This window comes from Ranitomeya imitator, chromosome 5 (assembly GCF_032444005.1).
Source record: "Ranitomeya imitator isolate aRanImi1 chromosome 5, aRanImi1.pri, whole genome shotgun sequence".
Taxonomy (NCBI): domain Eukaryota; kingdom Metazoa; phylum Chordata; class Amphibia; order Anura; family Dendrobatidae; genus Ranitomeya; species Ranitomeya imitator.
Genome location: NC_091286.1, coordinates 78,526,203 through 78,539,110, shown reverse-complemented (window position 1 = coordinate 78,539,110; position 12,908 = coordinate 78,526,203). Strand labels below are relative to the sequence as shown.

The 12,908-nt window shown below is 40.6% G+C and overlaps 2 protein-coding genes across 5 annotated transcripts in view; both read left to right on the top strand.

The window, feature by feature from the left end:
- SHLD1 (shieldin complex subunit 1) overlaps window positions 1-2,321 on the top strand; it is a 149,626-nt gene extending 147,305 nt beyond the window's left edge. For all 4 annotated transcript variants that reach the window (XM_069768834.1, XM_069768837.1, XM_069768836.1 and 1 more), the window contains exon 3: window positions 1,820-2,321. In XM_069768834.1, coding sequence (XP_069624935.1) covers window positions 1,820-2,265 — 446 coding nt within the window. In that variant the 3' untranslated portion in view covers window positions 2,266-2,321. The remainder of the gene's footprint in view (window positions 1-1,819) is intronic.
- Window positions 2,322-11,992: 9,671 nt separating this feature from the next.
- The window catches only part of CHGB (chromogranin B), a 78,973-nt gene continuing 78,057 nt past the window's right edge, over window positions 11,993-12,908 (top strand). Inside the window, exon 1 of the mRNA XM_069768829.1 lies at window positions 11,993-12,246. Coding sequence (XP_069624930.1) covers window positions 12,009-12,246 — 238 coding nt within the window. The 5' untranslated portion in view covers window positions 11,993-12,008. The remainder of the gene's footprint in view (window positions 12,247-12,908) is intronic.

The following is a 12,908-nucleotide window of genomic DNA, read 5'->3' as shown; positions in this document are numbered from 1 at the left end:
CAATTTTTTGTTAAGTATATAATTCCACATGTGTTAATTCATAGTTTTGATGCCTTCAGTGTGAATTTACAATTTCCATAGTCATGAAAATACAGAAAAATCTTTAAATGAGAAGGTGTGTCTGTACTTTATTTGCCTCATATAATGCTGCTGTACTGTATGTATGTGTATATATATATATATATATATATATGTGTATATATATATATATATATATATATATATATATATATCTATCTCAAAACACCAGAGTTGTGTTTTTTGGGGGTCGCTGCAACATTGCATTAAAATACAATAACAGGCGATCCACACCAAAATGGTATAATTAAAAATGTCAGCTCGGTGCACAAAAAATAAGCCCTCACCCAACCCGAGATCACGAAAAATAGAGACTGATATGGGTCTTGGAAATTGGCGACTTTTTTTTATTTTTTTAACAAACTTTGGATTTTTTTTTCACCACTTAAAAAAACACCTAGACATATTTGGTGTTTGTGTACTTGTAATGACCTGGAGAATCATAATGGGAGGTCAGTTTTAGCATTTAGTGAACATGGTAAAAAAAAATCCAAAAAACAATTGTGGAATTCCACTTTTTTTTTTCTCAATTTCACCGCACTTGGAATTTTTTTTCCCATTTTCCAGTACACAATATGGTAAAATCAATGGTGCCGTTCAAAAGTACAACTCATCCTGCAAAAAACAAGCCTTCCCAAGAAGAAGGGGAGCAAAAAATGGAAACTCAAAAACTGAAATACCCATGGTCCTTAAGGGGTTAAACAAAGGTTTTGGCTTGCAATTTTTTTTTAAGGTGCATCATTATATTTATATATTTTATTTAGAAAAAGTTAATTTGAACTCTGCAGAATGGAAAAAAGTGTGTGTGTGTGTGGGGGAGGAGGGGGGTTTCGTCCATTTCCTTTTTGTAATTCTTACAATGTAAAAAAATGACTTTTTTTTTTGCTTTAAGTACAAAATAATTGTATGATCTTTAATTTTAGTTCTTTTGGAGATCAATTTATCTTCAGCTTGCTTAACTGTTCACAATGACATTAATTTAGACCAGGAGTGCCCAATCTTTTCCATGTCACTATATCTGTGTTCACCCAGTGGTTGTGATGGGAGCTGCAGCTAGTAAAGTGTTTTACTACCATGCCATGATGAGGTTATATTGTTTTGTATTTGTATTGTGAGAACTTGGCAGTCATTTACCAAATTCAAGAAAAGAGGAGTTGACTGAGTACAGTACAGTACAGTGATTCATTGTAAGTTTATGCTTCCTGCATTCACCAGTGGAAATGGTTAAGGGCCAGATTTTGTCCCACCCATGCAGAACATGTGCTGGTCCATTTTTAATAGAATTACAATTGTTATCGTTGACACGATGCAGGAAGACATTTCAGTAAAGTACAATATGCTTTTTGCAAATTTTGAAATGATTGGCTTAAAAGTAATTTCCAAGTGTAGTAATCTACTACAGGGTCTTTTGGGATTCCTTTGCCAAAACTTGTGTTGTCTGGACAATCATCTGATAATCTGGTGGGCCAACCCAACCTTGTGAGAAACATTGCACATGTTTCCAATCCTACGAATGACATCTTGCAAGCTGTACTGTAAGATTTTGTCTGAAGATCATTGTTTAGGAGTGCACCGCTCCTCTGCCTCCGTTTCCTACTTGCCGGAGGAGCGGTGCACTCCCAATTAATTCACAGTTTAGACCAGCATCTGAGTCAAAACATCTAATAGCATAAATACATAATAAATGTCTGAGTATTTCTGCCAGTCCCTGTAATAAGTCTTTTTTTTTTCCTTACTGCAGGTTCCAAAAACCATTCTTGTGACGGTAATGAAGAACTGAAGTTGGAAAATGAAAAATCTCAATTAATGCTGCAAAGTAGTGACTCATTCATAGGTACACAGCAAAGTTCTGCTACCTTGAACTCCTTGCGCAATCTGGAGAGAAAACAAGGCCTCGATGATGTACAGATTCGATCGAGCTTGGATGCATTTTACCAACAAAGCTCTTGGAGAGTGAAAAATGATTCTTTGTCTCATCGGTTTTCAGAGAAATTGTCACACTTGAGCAAGAAGCAGCATTTCTATGCTTTACGGAGCTTTCAGTTGGGCAAGATTGTGTTAAATCAAGAGGGGGAGAAAGTATTACAGAACTATTCTCGAGAAGAGAGCAAGAATATAGACCCTGTCCCTGGACTATCTAAGGACGTAGCCAGGTTCATTATGGACGAAAAGCCCCCACATGACTGACCTTTATATTGTATAATAAATGTCACAACTATACGAATAAACCCATGTTTAAGCTTTGAGGGCACAAAGACCGAATCAAATATAAAAAACACAAAAGAACTACAGCATACAGTGCCAACTAAAAAGACAATATATATATATATATATATATATATATATATCTATATATATATATATATATATATATATATATATATATCCAAGGTAACTGCATTCCAAGCAGGGAAAGCCTCAGCATGTACTGTAATCCGGCGATTAAGATGCTTACACAGTACAATATGCTTAGATTCACTTGAGTATATAGTGTTAGCTGTGGGGATATAACATTCCCTACAACATCAAGCTGTAATGAAGCAATGATAGGCAACACTTACATGAGAGAAGAGTCAGTGTGTAGGGTCCCCGCCGCCCCAACGCACGTTTCACTTTTTCGTCAGGATACGCCTCTCTGGATGTATCTATTTAGGGGTATTGCTTGTGTTTTATTAGAGTCTGTTTTGGGTTTCTTTATCTTGGAGGTCTGGTGTGTGTGTATTTGTTTAACCACTTCCGGACCGCCTATAGACTTCAAACGCTCCTACTCTGCAGGATCATACTAAAATGTCACTACATAGGAGTACAGCTCGATATCCTATAGAGAAGGCACAAACTGTTTGTTACTGCCTGTGCCTTCTCCTTTGCTGTATACACAGCGCTAAAGAAGCTCTGTGTATGTTGTATTAGACAGCGCTGACGGCAATTCCTCCTCTATACTGTGATCATGTGATCGCTGTGCATAGGGGAGATGCTGGTTAAAGGGACACTGTCACCTGAATTTGGAGGGAACAATCTTCAGCCATGGAGGCGGGGTTTTTGTGTGTTTGATTCACCCTTTCCTTACCCGCTGGCTGCATGCTGGCTGCAATATTGGATTGAAGTTCATTCTCTGTCCTCCAAAATAACAGTTAAAAATGAAAAAAAAGTAATGAAGCCTTTGTTACAAGACTCACCCCCATAAACTAAGTAAATAAATGTGTTCCATATATGAAAGCATTTTTTACGGACTAGGGAATCAATTTATTAATGTATTTTGGTAGTCATGTGTGGTATATTAAAAAAAAAAAAAAAAAAAAAAAACAGTTAAACAACAAAAAACACTGCAGTGGTGCTACTAATCTAAATTAGGCTACTTTCACACTAGCGTCGGATTCAGCCCGTCGCAGTGCGTCGGGCCGAGATTCCGACGCTAGCGTTTGATGCGCCGCACAACGGGTGAAGCGGATGCATTTCTCCGGCGCATCCGCTGCCCCATTGTGAGGTGCGGGGAGGTGGGGGCAGAGTTCCGGCCCCGCATGCACGGTCGGAAAAAGCGGTCTGTCGGCAGCAAAAAACGTTACATTTAACGTTTTTTGCTCCCGGCGGTCCGCCACAACACGGCGCAACCGTCGCGCGACGGTTGCGACGTGTGACAATATGTCGCAACGCGTCGGTAATGTTATTCTATGGGGCAAAAATGCATCCTGCAAACAACTTTGCAGGATGCATTTTTTCCCCTAAACGACGCATTGCGACGTATTAAAAAAAAACGCCAGTGTGAAAGTAGCCTTACCTGCCCCTGGTATATATAAGATTAGAGACCGAGAACTTAAATTAGCAGCACTACTTTAGCACTGCTAGAAAAAATGCTGGATTGGTGCTTTAATTTCCCTTATTTTGTCACTAACATACACTGCTCAAAAAAAATGTGAACATTTAAACAACAGAATATAACTAAAAGTAAATCAAACTTCTGTGAAATCAAACTGTCCACTTAGGAAGCAACACTGTTTGACAATCAATTTCACATGCTGTTGTGCAAATGGAATAGACCACAGATGAAAATTATTGTCAATTATCAAGACACTCTATAAAGGAGTGGTTCTGCAGGTGGGGACCACAGACCACATCTCAGTACCAATGCTTTCTGGCTGATATTTTGGTCACTTTTGAATGTTGGTTGTACTTTCACACTGGTGGTAGCATGAGACGTACTCTACAACCCACACAAGTGGCTCAAGTAGTGCAGCTCATCCAGGATGGCACATCAATGCGAGCTGTGGCAAGAAGGTTGGAGGCAACACACACTCAACTGGACATCATTTCCTTGTCTTGAGGCATTTCCACTGAAGTCATTTTTTATGTTTTATTCTTCTCAAGACATTCCACTATGTAATGAATAAAGATTTGCAACTGAAATATTTCATTCAGTGATATCTAGGATGTGGTGTTCCCTTTATTTTATTTTTTTGAGCGGTGTATTTTACCCTATATCAACAAAAAAAATAAAGCGAGCGAGAATTTGACAGTGATGTAAGAATGAAGCCTCACGTATTACGATGCAAAAATTACTTGATATCTGAACCAAAAAAAAAAAAGTATAACTCCTTAAACTATGTATGAAAAAAATCTGAAAATGCAACTGGTCAGGAACGGAGGTGAGTTACCTATTCTTGAAGTGGTTAATAAGTCTGCCCTGAATTTAGTTCAGGACGTCCAATCTGAAGTCTTGCTGGACTGTGAGCACAAGATTCAAATGCTGTAGACTGGAACTCAATCATAATTAGTTACAATACAAGGCTGACTTTATACACTTTTTTTTACAATTTTCCAGACAAAGGTTGACAAGTATGAGATAAGCTTCCTTTTTTTTTTTATGCAAATGTGTGAGAAGGATGGCTCATCCTCAAGCTAATTGGCCTACAAATCGGTGTTCCTTTAATCACATGCTAGAGTCGTGTCGTGATTTATTTGAAGTCGCAGCAAATAAATGACATGACTGCTAAGTGTGAAATGAACCCTGTCTTAATAATAATTCCCTTCTCACCCTAGGATAATTTTTTGTTGCATATATGGTGCTGACCTGTGTTGTGCACATTCTCCATTAAAGTGACAGTCAGTGGTTCCTAAAGTACAAGTAAAAGGCTACTATTTCCATTTCCCTATAGTCTACCTTTTTATATGAACATGAAGAGATACAGTTGTGCTCAAAAGTTTACATACCCCGGCAGAATTTTTGCTTTCTTGACCTTTTTTCAGAGAATGTGAATGATGGTATCAAAACTTTTTCTCCACTCATGGTTAGTGGTTGTGTGAAGGAATTTGTTGTCAAGCTACTGTGTTTTCTCTTTTTTAAATCATAATGATAACCCAAAACATCCAAATGACCCTGATCAAACGTCTCGTAATGATAACCCAAAACATCCAAATGACCCTGATCAAACGTTTACATACCCTGGAGATTTTGGCCTGATTACAGGCACAGAAGTTGACACAAATGGGTTTGAATGGCTACTAAAGGTAACATCCTCACCTGTGACCTGTTTGCTTGTAATCAGTGTGTGTGCATAAGAGCAGAGTGAGTTTCTGGGATCCAGAGAGACTCTGGCATCTTTCATCCAGCCACTGATGCAGGGTCGGCTCCAGGTTTTTGAGGGCCCCAGGCGAAAGAGTCTCAGTGGGCCCCCCCTTTAACACTTACCACGATTCATGATCGCATATAAACACAGCCATGTAGTATATAACACAGCCCACGTACTATATAGCACAGCCACGTAGCATATAACACAGCCACGTAGTATATAGCACAGCCCACGTAGCATATAACAGTCCATATAGTATATACCACAGCCACATAGTACATAACATGGCCCGCGTAGTTTATAGAACAGCCATCTCTTATAAAGCACAGCCCACGTAGTATATAACAGCCCACGTAGTATATAGAACAGCCATGTAGTATATAGACACTTGCCCCATATAGTGCTGCATAAACGTTATTGCCCCATAAGATGCTCCATACAGACACTTGCCCCATATAGTGCTGCACAAACATTATGGCCCCATAAGATGCTCCATACAGTCACTTGCCCCATATACTGCTGCACAAACATTATGGCCCCATACAGACACTTGCCCCATATAGTGCTGCACAAACGTTATGGCCCCGTATAGACACTTTCCCCATATAGTGCTGCACAAACGTTATGGCCCCATAAGATGCTCCATACAGACACTTGCCCCATTTGCTGTTGCTGCGATAAAAAAAAAAATCACATACCTCTCCGTCGCTCAGGCCCCCGGCACTTTCAATAATCACCTGTCCTCATTCCAGCCGCCGCTCCATCTTCTTCAGCGTCTTCTGCACTGACACCAGGCAGAGGGCGCACACTAACCACGTCACCGCGCCCTCTGACCTCCGCGTCCCTGCAGAAGACTGAGGCGGAGCGGAGGCTGGAACGAGGAGCAGGTGACTATCGCACAGCGCTCCCCTCCCCATTATACTTACCTGCTCCTGGCGCTGTGCAGTCCCTGCTTCCCAGCACGGCAGCTTCTTCCTGTAGTGAGCGGTCACCGTTACCGCTCATTACAGTAATGAATATGAATGAATGGAGGTGGAGCCGCATATTCATTACTGTAATGAGCGGTACCATGTGACCACTCAGTACAGGAAGAAGCTGGGGAGCCAGGGACCTGCAGGGACCGCGTCAGCCGCCAGGAGTAGGTAGGTGAGTATAATTAGACAGCCTCTGGCCGCTCCCCCTCCAGGTGGTCCTAGGCACTGGCAGCTGCCTGCCCCTAATGCCGGCCTTGAGTGGGCCCCCCTGTCTCGCCAGGGCCCCGGCACTTGCCCAGGTACTGACACCGGCCCTGCAGATACATATCCATGTATGCATGATCCGTGTTCACTGGATGTTTCCAATCAAAGTGATTTCCTTCGTTAATCTCTGTGACTAGCATTTAGTAAGTTTCTTTTGTTTAGCATTTTATTTTATGTAATTGTATATGCTGTATGGTTTGTCCTTTGTAAGATCTTTTGTATACTTTTTATAAACACTACCTAATGTTCTTGGTTAAATATAAAATATAATAGTTCTGTTCCTTTAATTCTGTAAGCCATACTCCTGAAAGCCATATTCTAAGAGAAATCAGGTGGCCTGTATAAACTGCTGGTGGTGGCAGCAAGTACTTCTTGCATTATCATGCAGTTAGCAGTGACCATACCGGGTGTATATATATATATATATATATCTACTATATAAAGCTGAATGTGTGTATGTGTGTATGTCCGGGATTGGCATCTGCACCGTCGCAGCTACAGCCACAAAATTTTGCACAGTCACACGTCTGGACCCCGAGAGCGTCATAGGCTATGTTGTGAAGCGAAATTTTAACCCCGCGCGTTCCAATTCACCAAACAATTTTGCCCCTATCTACATAATGGGGAAAAAAGTGAAAGGAAAAGTGTTGGAAGCGTCGCAGCTACAGCAACAAAATTTTGCACATTCACACGTCTGGACCCTGAGAGCGTCATAGGCTACGTTGTGAGGTGAATTTTTAACCCCGCGCTTTCCAATTCAAACAATTTTGCCCCTATCTACATAATGGGGAAAAAAGTGAAAGGAAAAGTGTTGGAGGCGTCGCAGCTACAGAAACAAAATTTATATATATATCTACTATATAAAGCTGAATGTGTGTATGTGTGTATGTCCGGGATTGGCATCTGCACCGTCGCAGCTACAGCCACAAAATTTTGCACAGTCACACGTCTGGACCCTGAGAGCGTCATAGCCTACGTTGTGAGGTGAAATTTTAACCCCGCGCTTTCCAATTCACCAAACAATTTTGCCCCTATCTACATAATGGGGAAAAAGTGAAATGAAAAGTGTTGGAGGCGTCGCAGCTACAGCCACAAAATTTTGCACAGTCACACGTCTGGACCCTGAGAGCGTCATAGGCTATGTTGTTAGGTGAAATTTTAACTCCGCGCTTTCCAATTCACCAAACTATTTTTCCCCTATCTACATAATGGGGAAAAGTGTTGGAGGCAAATTGACAGCTGCCAGATGTGAACAAGGGGGGCTTAAAGAGTGAGAGCGATGGCGCCAAAGAGTATATACCATACAGTTGCTAAGGTGGGACCCCGACATGGGATACTCACCACACACGGGGATATGAACACACACACAAAATGCGCCACACACTACCATGTGCTTGAACACATATACCACCCTCAGCACACATTTCACCACACATACACCAACCTCGCCACATAAAAGTCGAAACACAAAAGTCGCCGCTCAAAACTCGCCACGCGCAAAACTCGCCACATGCAAAAAATAGGCTCACGCAAAACTCACCACAAGTGCAAAACTCACCTCATGGAAAACTCGCCACACGCAAAACTTGCACATGCGCAAAAATTGCCACATGCACAAAATTTGCAACACATGCAAAAGTTGCCTCACACAAAACTTGCACATACTCAAAATGCACCAGACATAAAACTCACCACGCGCAAAACTCGCCAAAACTTGCTGCACACAACTTGCTACACTAACCTGTCACATGCAACTCGACACACAAAAAGTTGCTAGACGCATGTTGCCACACAAAACTCATCACACACAACTTGACAAACGAAACTCGCCCTAAAACACACACAAGTCTGGTATTATCCTTCAAAAATAAAAATCTGATTAATAAGCAGACAAACTACAAGAGCAACAAATGTACCATATTGGAAATACGGCAGCTGTCAGTCACATGACCTGTCTATTATGTGTATGTGTGAGCTAATATATACTGCCAGGGGGAGGGCTTCCTGTTGGCTGGGGATTTATCAGGCTGCCAATTTATCTTACAAATACTGAGGTAAAAATACTGAGCAAATAACGTGTTAACGAGGTCTAATACAGGAGATCACACAGGTATATACTATATACAGGGGAGATGACACACAGATATATACTATATACAGGAGAGATGACACACAGATATATACTATATAAAGGAGGAGATGACATACAGGTACATACTATATACAGGAGGAGATGACATACAGGTATATACTATATACAGAAGGAGATGACACACAGGTATATACTATATACAGGAGCAGATTACCTACAGGTATATACTATATACAGGAGGAGATGACATACAGGTATATGCTATATATAGAAGATGACATACAGGTATATACTATATACAGGAGGAGATGACACACAGATATATACTATATACAGGGGAGATGACACACAGGTATATACTATATACAGGAGGAGATGACATACAGGTATATACTATATATAGAAGGAGATGACATACAGGTATATACTATATATAGAAGGAGATGACATACAGGTATATACTATATATAGGAGGAGATGACATACAGGTATATACTATATACAGGGGAGATGACATACAGGTATATACTATATACAGGAGATGACATACAGGTGTATACTATATATAAGGGAGATGACAAACGTATATACTGAGGTGAAAATGAGAGGTGTGAGGTGAAAATGAAAAGGTGTGAGTGCAAAATGAGAGGAGTGAGGGAAAATAGTGTAGTGATCGGAAAATGACAGATGTGAGGTCGAAATGACAAGTGTTAGGGGGGAATGAGAGGAGTGAGGGAGAAAATGAGAGGTGTTGGGGAGAAAATGAGAGGCGTGATGGGAAAATAAGAGAAGTGACGTGCTATCACTAACCACAGATATTTACTATGCCCAGGCAACGCCGGGCTCTTCAGCTAGTATATATATATATATATATATATATATATATATATATAATCATACTTTGGAATCTGAGGTGTAAATACCATACATTTATTGTTAGTTCTCCAATAACCGATTTTATTTTGAACATATCTGAAACCATATACCACACATAAAATTATGGAGCAACCAAAATGCAGAGACAACCGACAGGTATGACTGGAACAGTGGCAAAGAACTATATATATAAAAGGAGTAACCTTCCAATCAATCATATAGTGCGCATATACACACCCGCAAGAAAGAAAGAAAAAAAAAAATTCTGCAGGTGTAGCCAGTAGTATCCCCAATGCAGCAGTCATAGATGACAATGGCCAAAGATTATTTAAATATAATATAAGAAATATGTATGTATTAATGTTAAATATATTAAAAGACTAATAGGGAATAAATATATTTTAGTAACAAATGCAATGCCACCGACAGCCGCAGCATCATGGACAACCACCGTGCAGTCACCAAAATGGACGAAGCTTTCCTCAGCGAAACGCGCGTCGGGTGTCGTGGGTCCCTGACTGGTGGCTTACATTTGGTAACTATGGTCCTTCCTCTATATGTACTGTGAACATTTTGGTGACTGCACGATGGTTGTCCATGATGCTGCGGCTGTCGGTGACATTGCACTTGTTACTAAGATATATTTATTCCCTATTAGTCTTTTAATATATTTAACATTAATACATACATATTTCTTATATTCTATTTAAATAATCTTTGGGCATTGTCATCTATGACCGCTGCATTGGGGATACTACTGGCTACACCTGCAGGATTTTTTTTTTTTCTTTCTTTCTTGCGGGTGTATATATACGCACTATATGATTGATTGGAAGGTTACTCCATTTATATATATAGTTCTTTGCCACTGTTCCAGTCATACCTGTCGGTTGTCTCTGTATTTTGGTTGCTCCATAATTTTATGTGTGGTATATGGTTTTAGATATGTTCAAAATAAAGTTTGTATTTTTTCATATGTTATGGCCTGGTGTTCATTCTTGGTGTTAGTAATAATTATCACTTGGCTTAATTTTGATTAAAGGCGATATTATAGGTGTTAATAATTCTCCAATAACCGGCCTATTAGTGGTAACAGCCGCAGCCTCATCTGTTACTCATCGGCCAATCGTGTAATTGTACTGACGCTAGGTGGCAGCAGTGGGCTATTTGTGATAAAAAAGATAACAATGGGGTGGTTAACCGGCTGTGATCTTTGACAGGGACATTGAGGAGCGTGAGCCCAGTCCTAATTAATCGGTCATGTTTCTTTTGCTACTGGATGGCTAGATATGGTGTCATTCAGTCACGGTAAGACAGAAACATCAGGTCCCCTCCTTGCTGAGTGGCAAAACCCAACACCATCAAGTGTAATTTAGAGAAGTGTGTGGCCCTTTGTATTCTGTGTAAGACTTAATTCAAAGTTTTAGTACAGACAATGATTACTGAACTGGCATCGGTCTCCTGTCCTAAACAGCCTCATACAGACCTCACAATCCGTACTTAGGCTGAATTAGGACGTTTGAGGATCACCGTCCAAGATGATGAAATGATCTGATGGTCTTCAACCTTACGATCGCCATATACATTAGGCTGTCTGCCAAACTTTGCTTTGACCAACTGCCATCTCAGCCAATGCTCCTGTGTTCTCTATGAATAAGCCATTGGTCAGCGGTGCAGCTCCGGAAGAACAATGGGATTGTCAGTCCAAAATTGGAAACGTGCCATCAGCATCTCTCCCATCCATCAGTCGGTTGGTGCCCTTATGCACAGTAGACTGTTGGCCGAACCCATTGTTATCGGTTTCAGTTGACATTAGTCTAACGTGTAAACGGACCTTTAGACTTTTGGGTTGTCGTGATACCACGACTGAACTGGAGAGCCACAGATTGGAGATACCTGTCATAATGTATTTGGTAATAAATCTACCTATTCATTTTCCTTTCCACTGGATTTTAGCTGAGCTTCAAAGAGCCTTATTTTAGAAACGATCTGACATAGATCAGCCTAAAGTCTTCCGTTATTACACGTTATAATTAGGACCGAGTTAAGTGATTGTATTTTTAGTTACTAAGTGATTAGTGATGTTCTGCGCTGTATTTAGACCGAGCTGTATAGTAAGGCTGCCAATTACAAGAATCGGCACTCTACGCGGCTGCCTGGATGTACGACACGCAGAGCTTTTCTGCTCAGCCTTTCTTTTTACTTACTCCTATAATGCTCTTTGTATTGTATTCATATAGACTTTCCATTCGCGTTTTGCTGTCATTTTATCCACGCTGGAAACAAAAGACCTATACGTGTTGTCATCAGGTTGAGGGAACTGGGAATGGCTCGGTCTTCAGAAGGCGACTGAACCTCTGTATGACTCAGCTGACTGACAGCAGATGGAAACACACAGGTGATTAATGGGCCTGCTCCTGCCATCGATAAAATGTATTTTATCAAAGTAATTTTCATTTGTTAGACTGTGTGAATAGCACCCCTCCCCCGATCACATCTCCGCAGACACCTTATAAAAATAGCGCACATTGTACAACATAAGGGAAAATGCACTGCAAACAGGAGGATTACTGTAATGCCCTGATGGAGCCGCCAGATTTACAGTGGTCTTGGCAGGCAGCCTGTGTATTTCATTTGTGCTCGGCTTTACATCATTTGGCAAATCTGTTCTTCAGTAAATTGTTTCAGGTGGTTTATGGACCCTTTGTGTAAAAGTGCAGCTTGTTAGAATGGCAAACATCTTGCCTCAATGCTTTAGGCCTCATTCAGATGTCAGTGTTTTTCCCATGTTCAAAATTAATGGTACCGGTGTTTTGGGTTTGAGTATCATCCCACCGTGACGATGTGGCCACTGTGTGCTCTTTTTTTTTTTTTCTGTAGTTTCTTGTACTTTGTAAATTTGTAAAAACAGGAGTGGCCCCCTTTTTGAGAGGCATTTCCTCTATATAGCTTCCCGTGGGCAGATATCTGAACTGATGGACCCCTCTCCTGTTCTGCCTCCATCTACATTGAGGTTGTGTGACACAAAGTGAAGTTTTAATACTAGATGATGGGACTTTA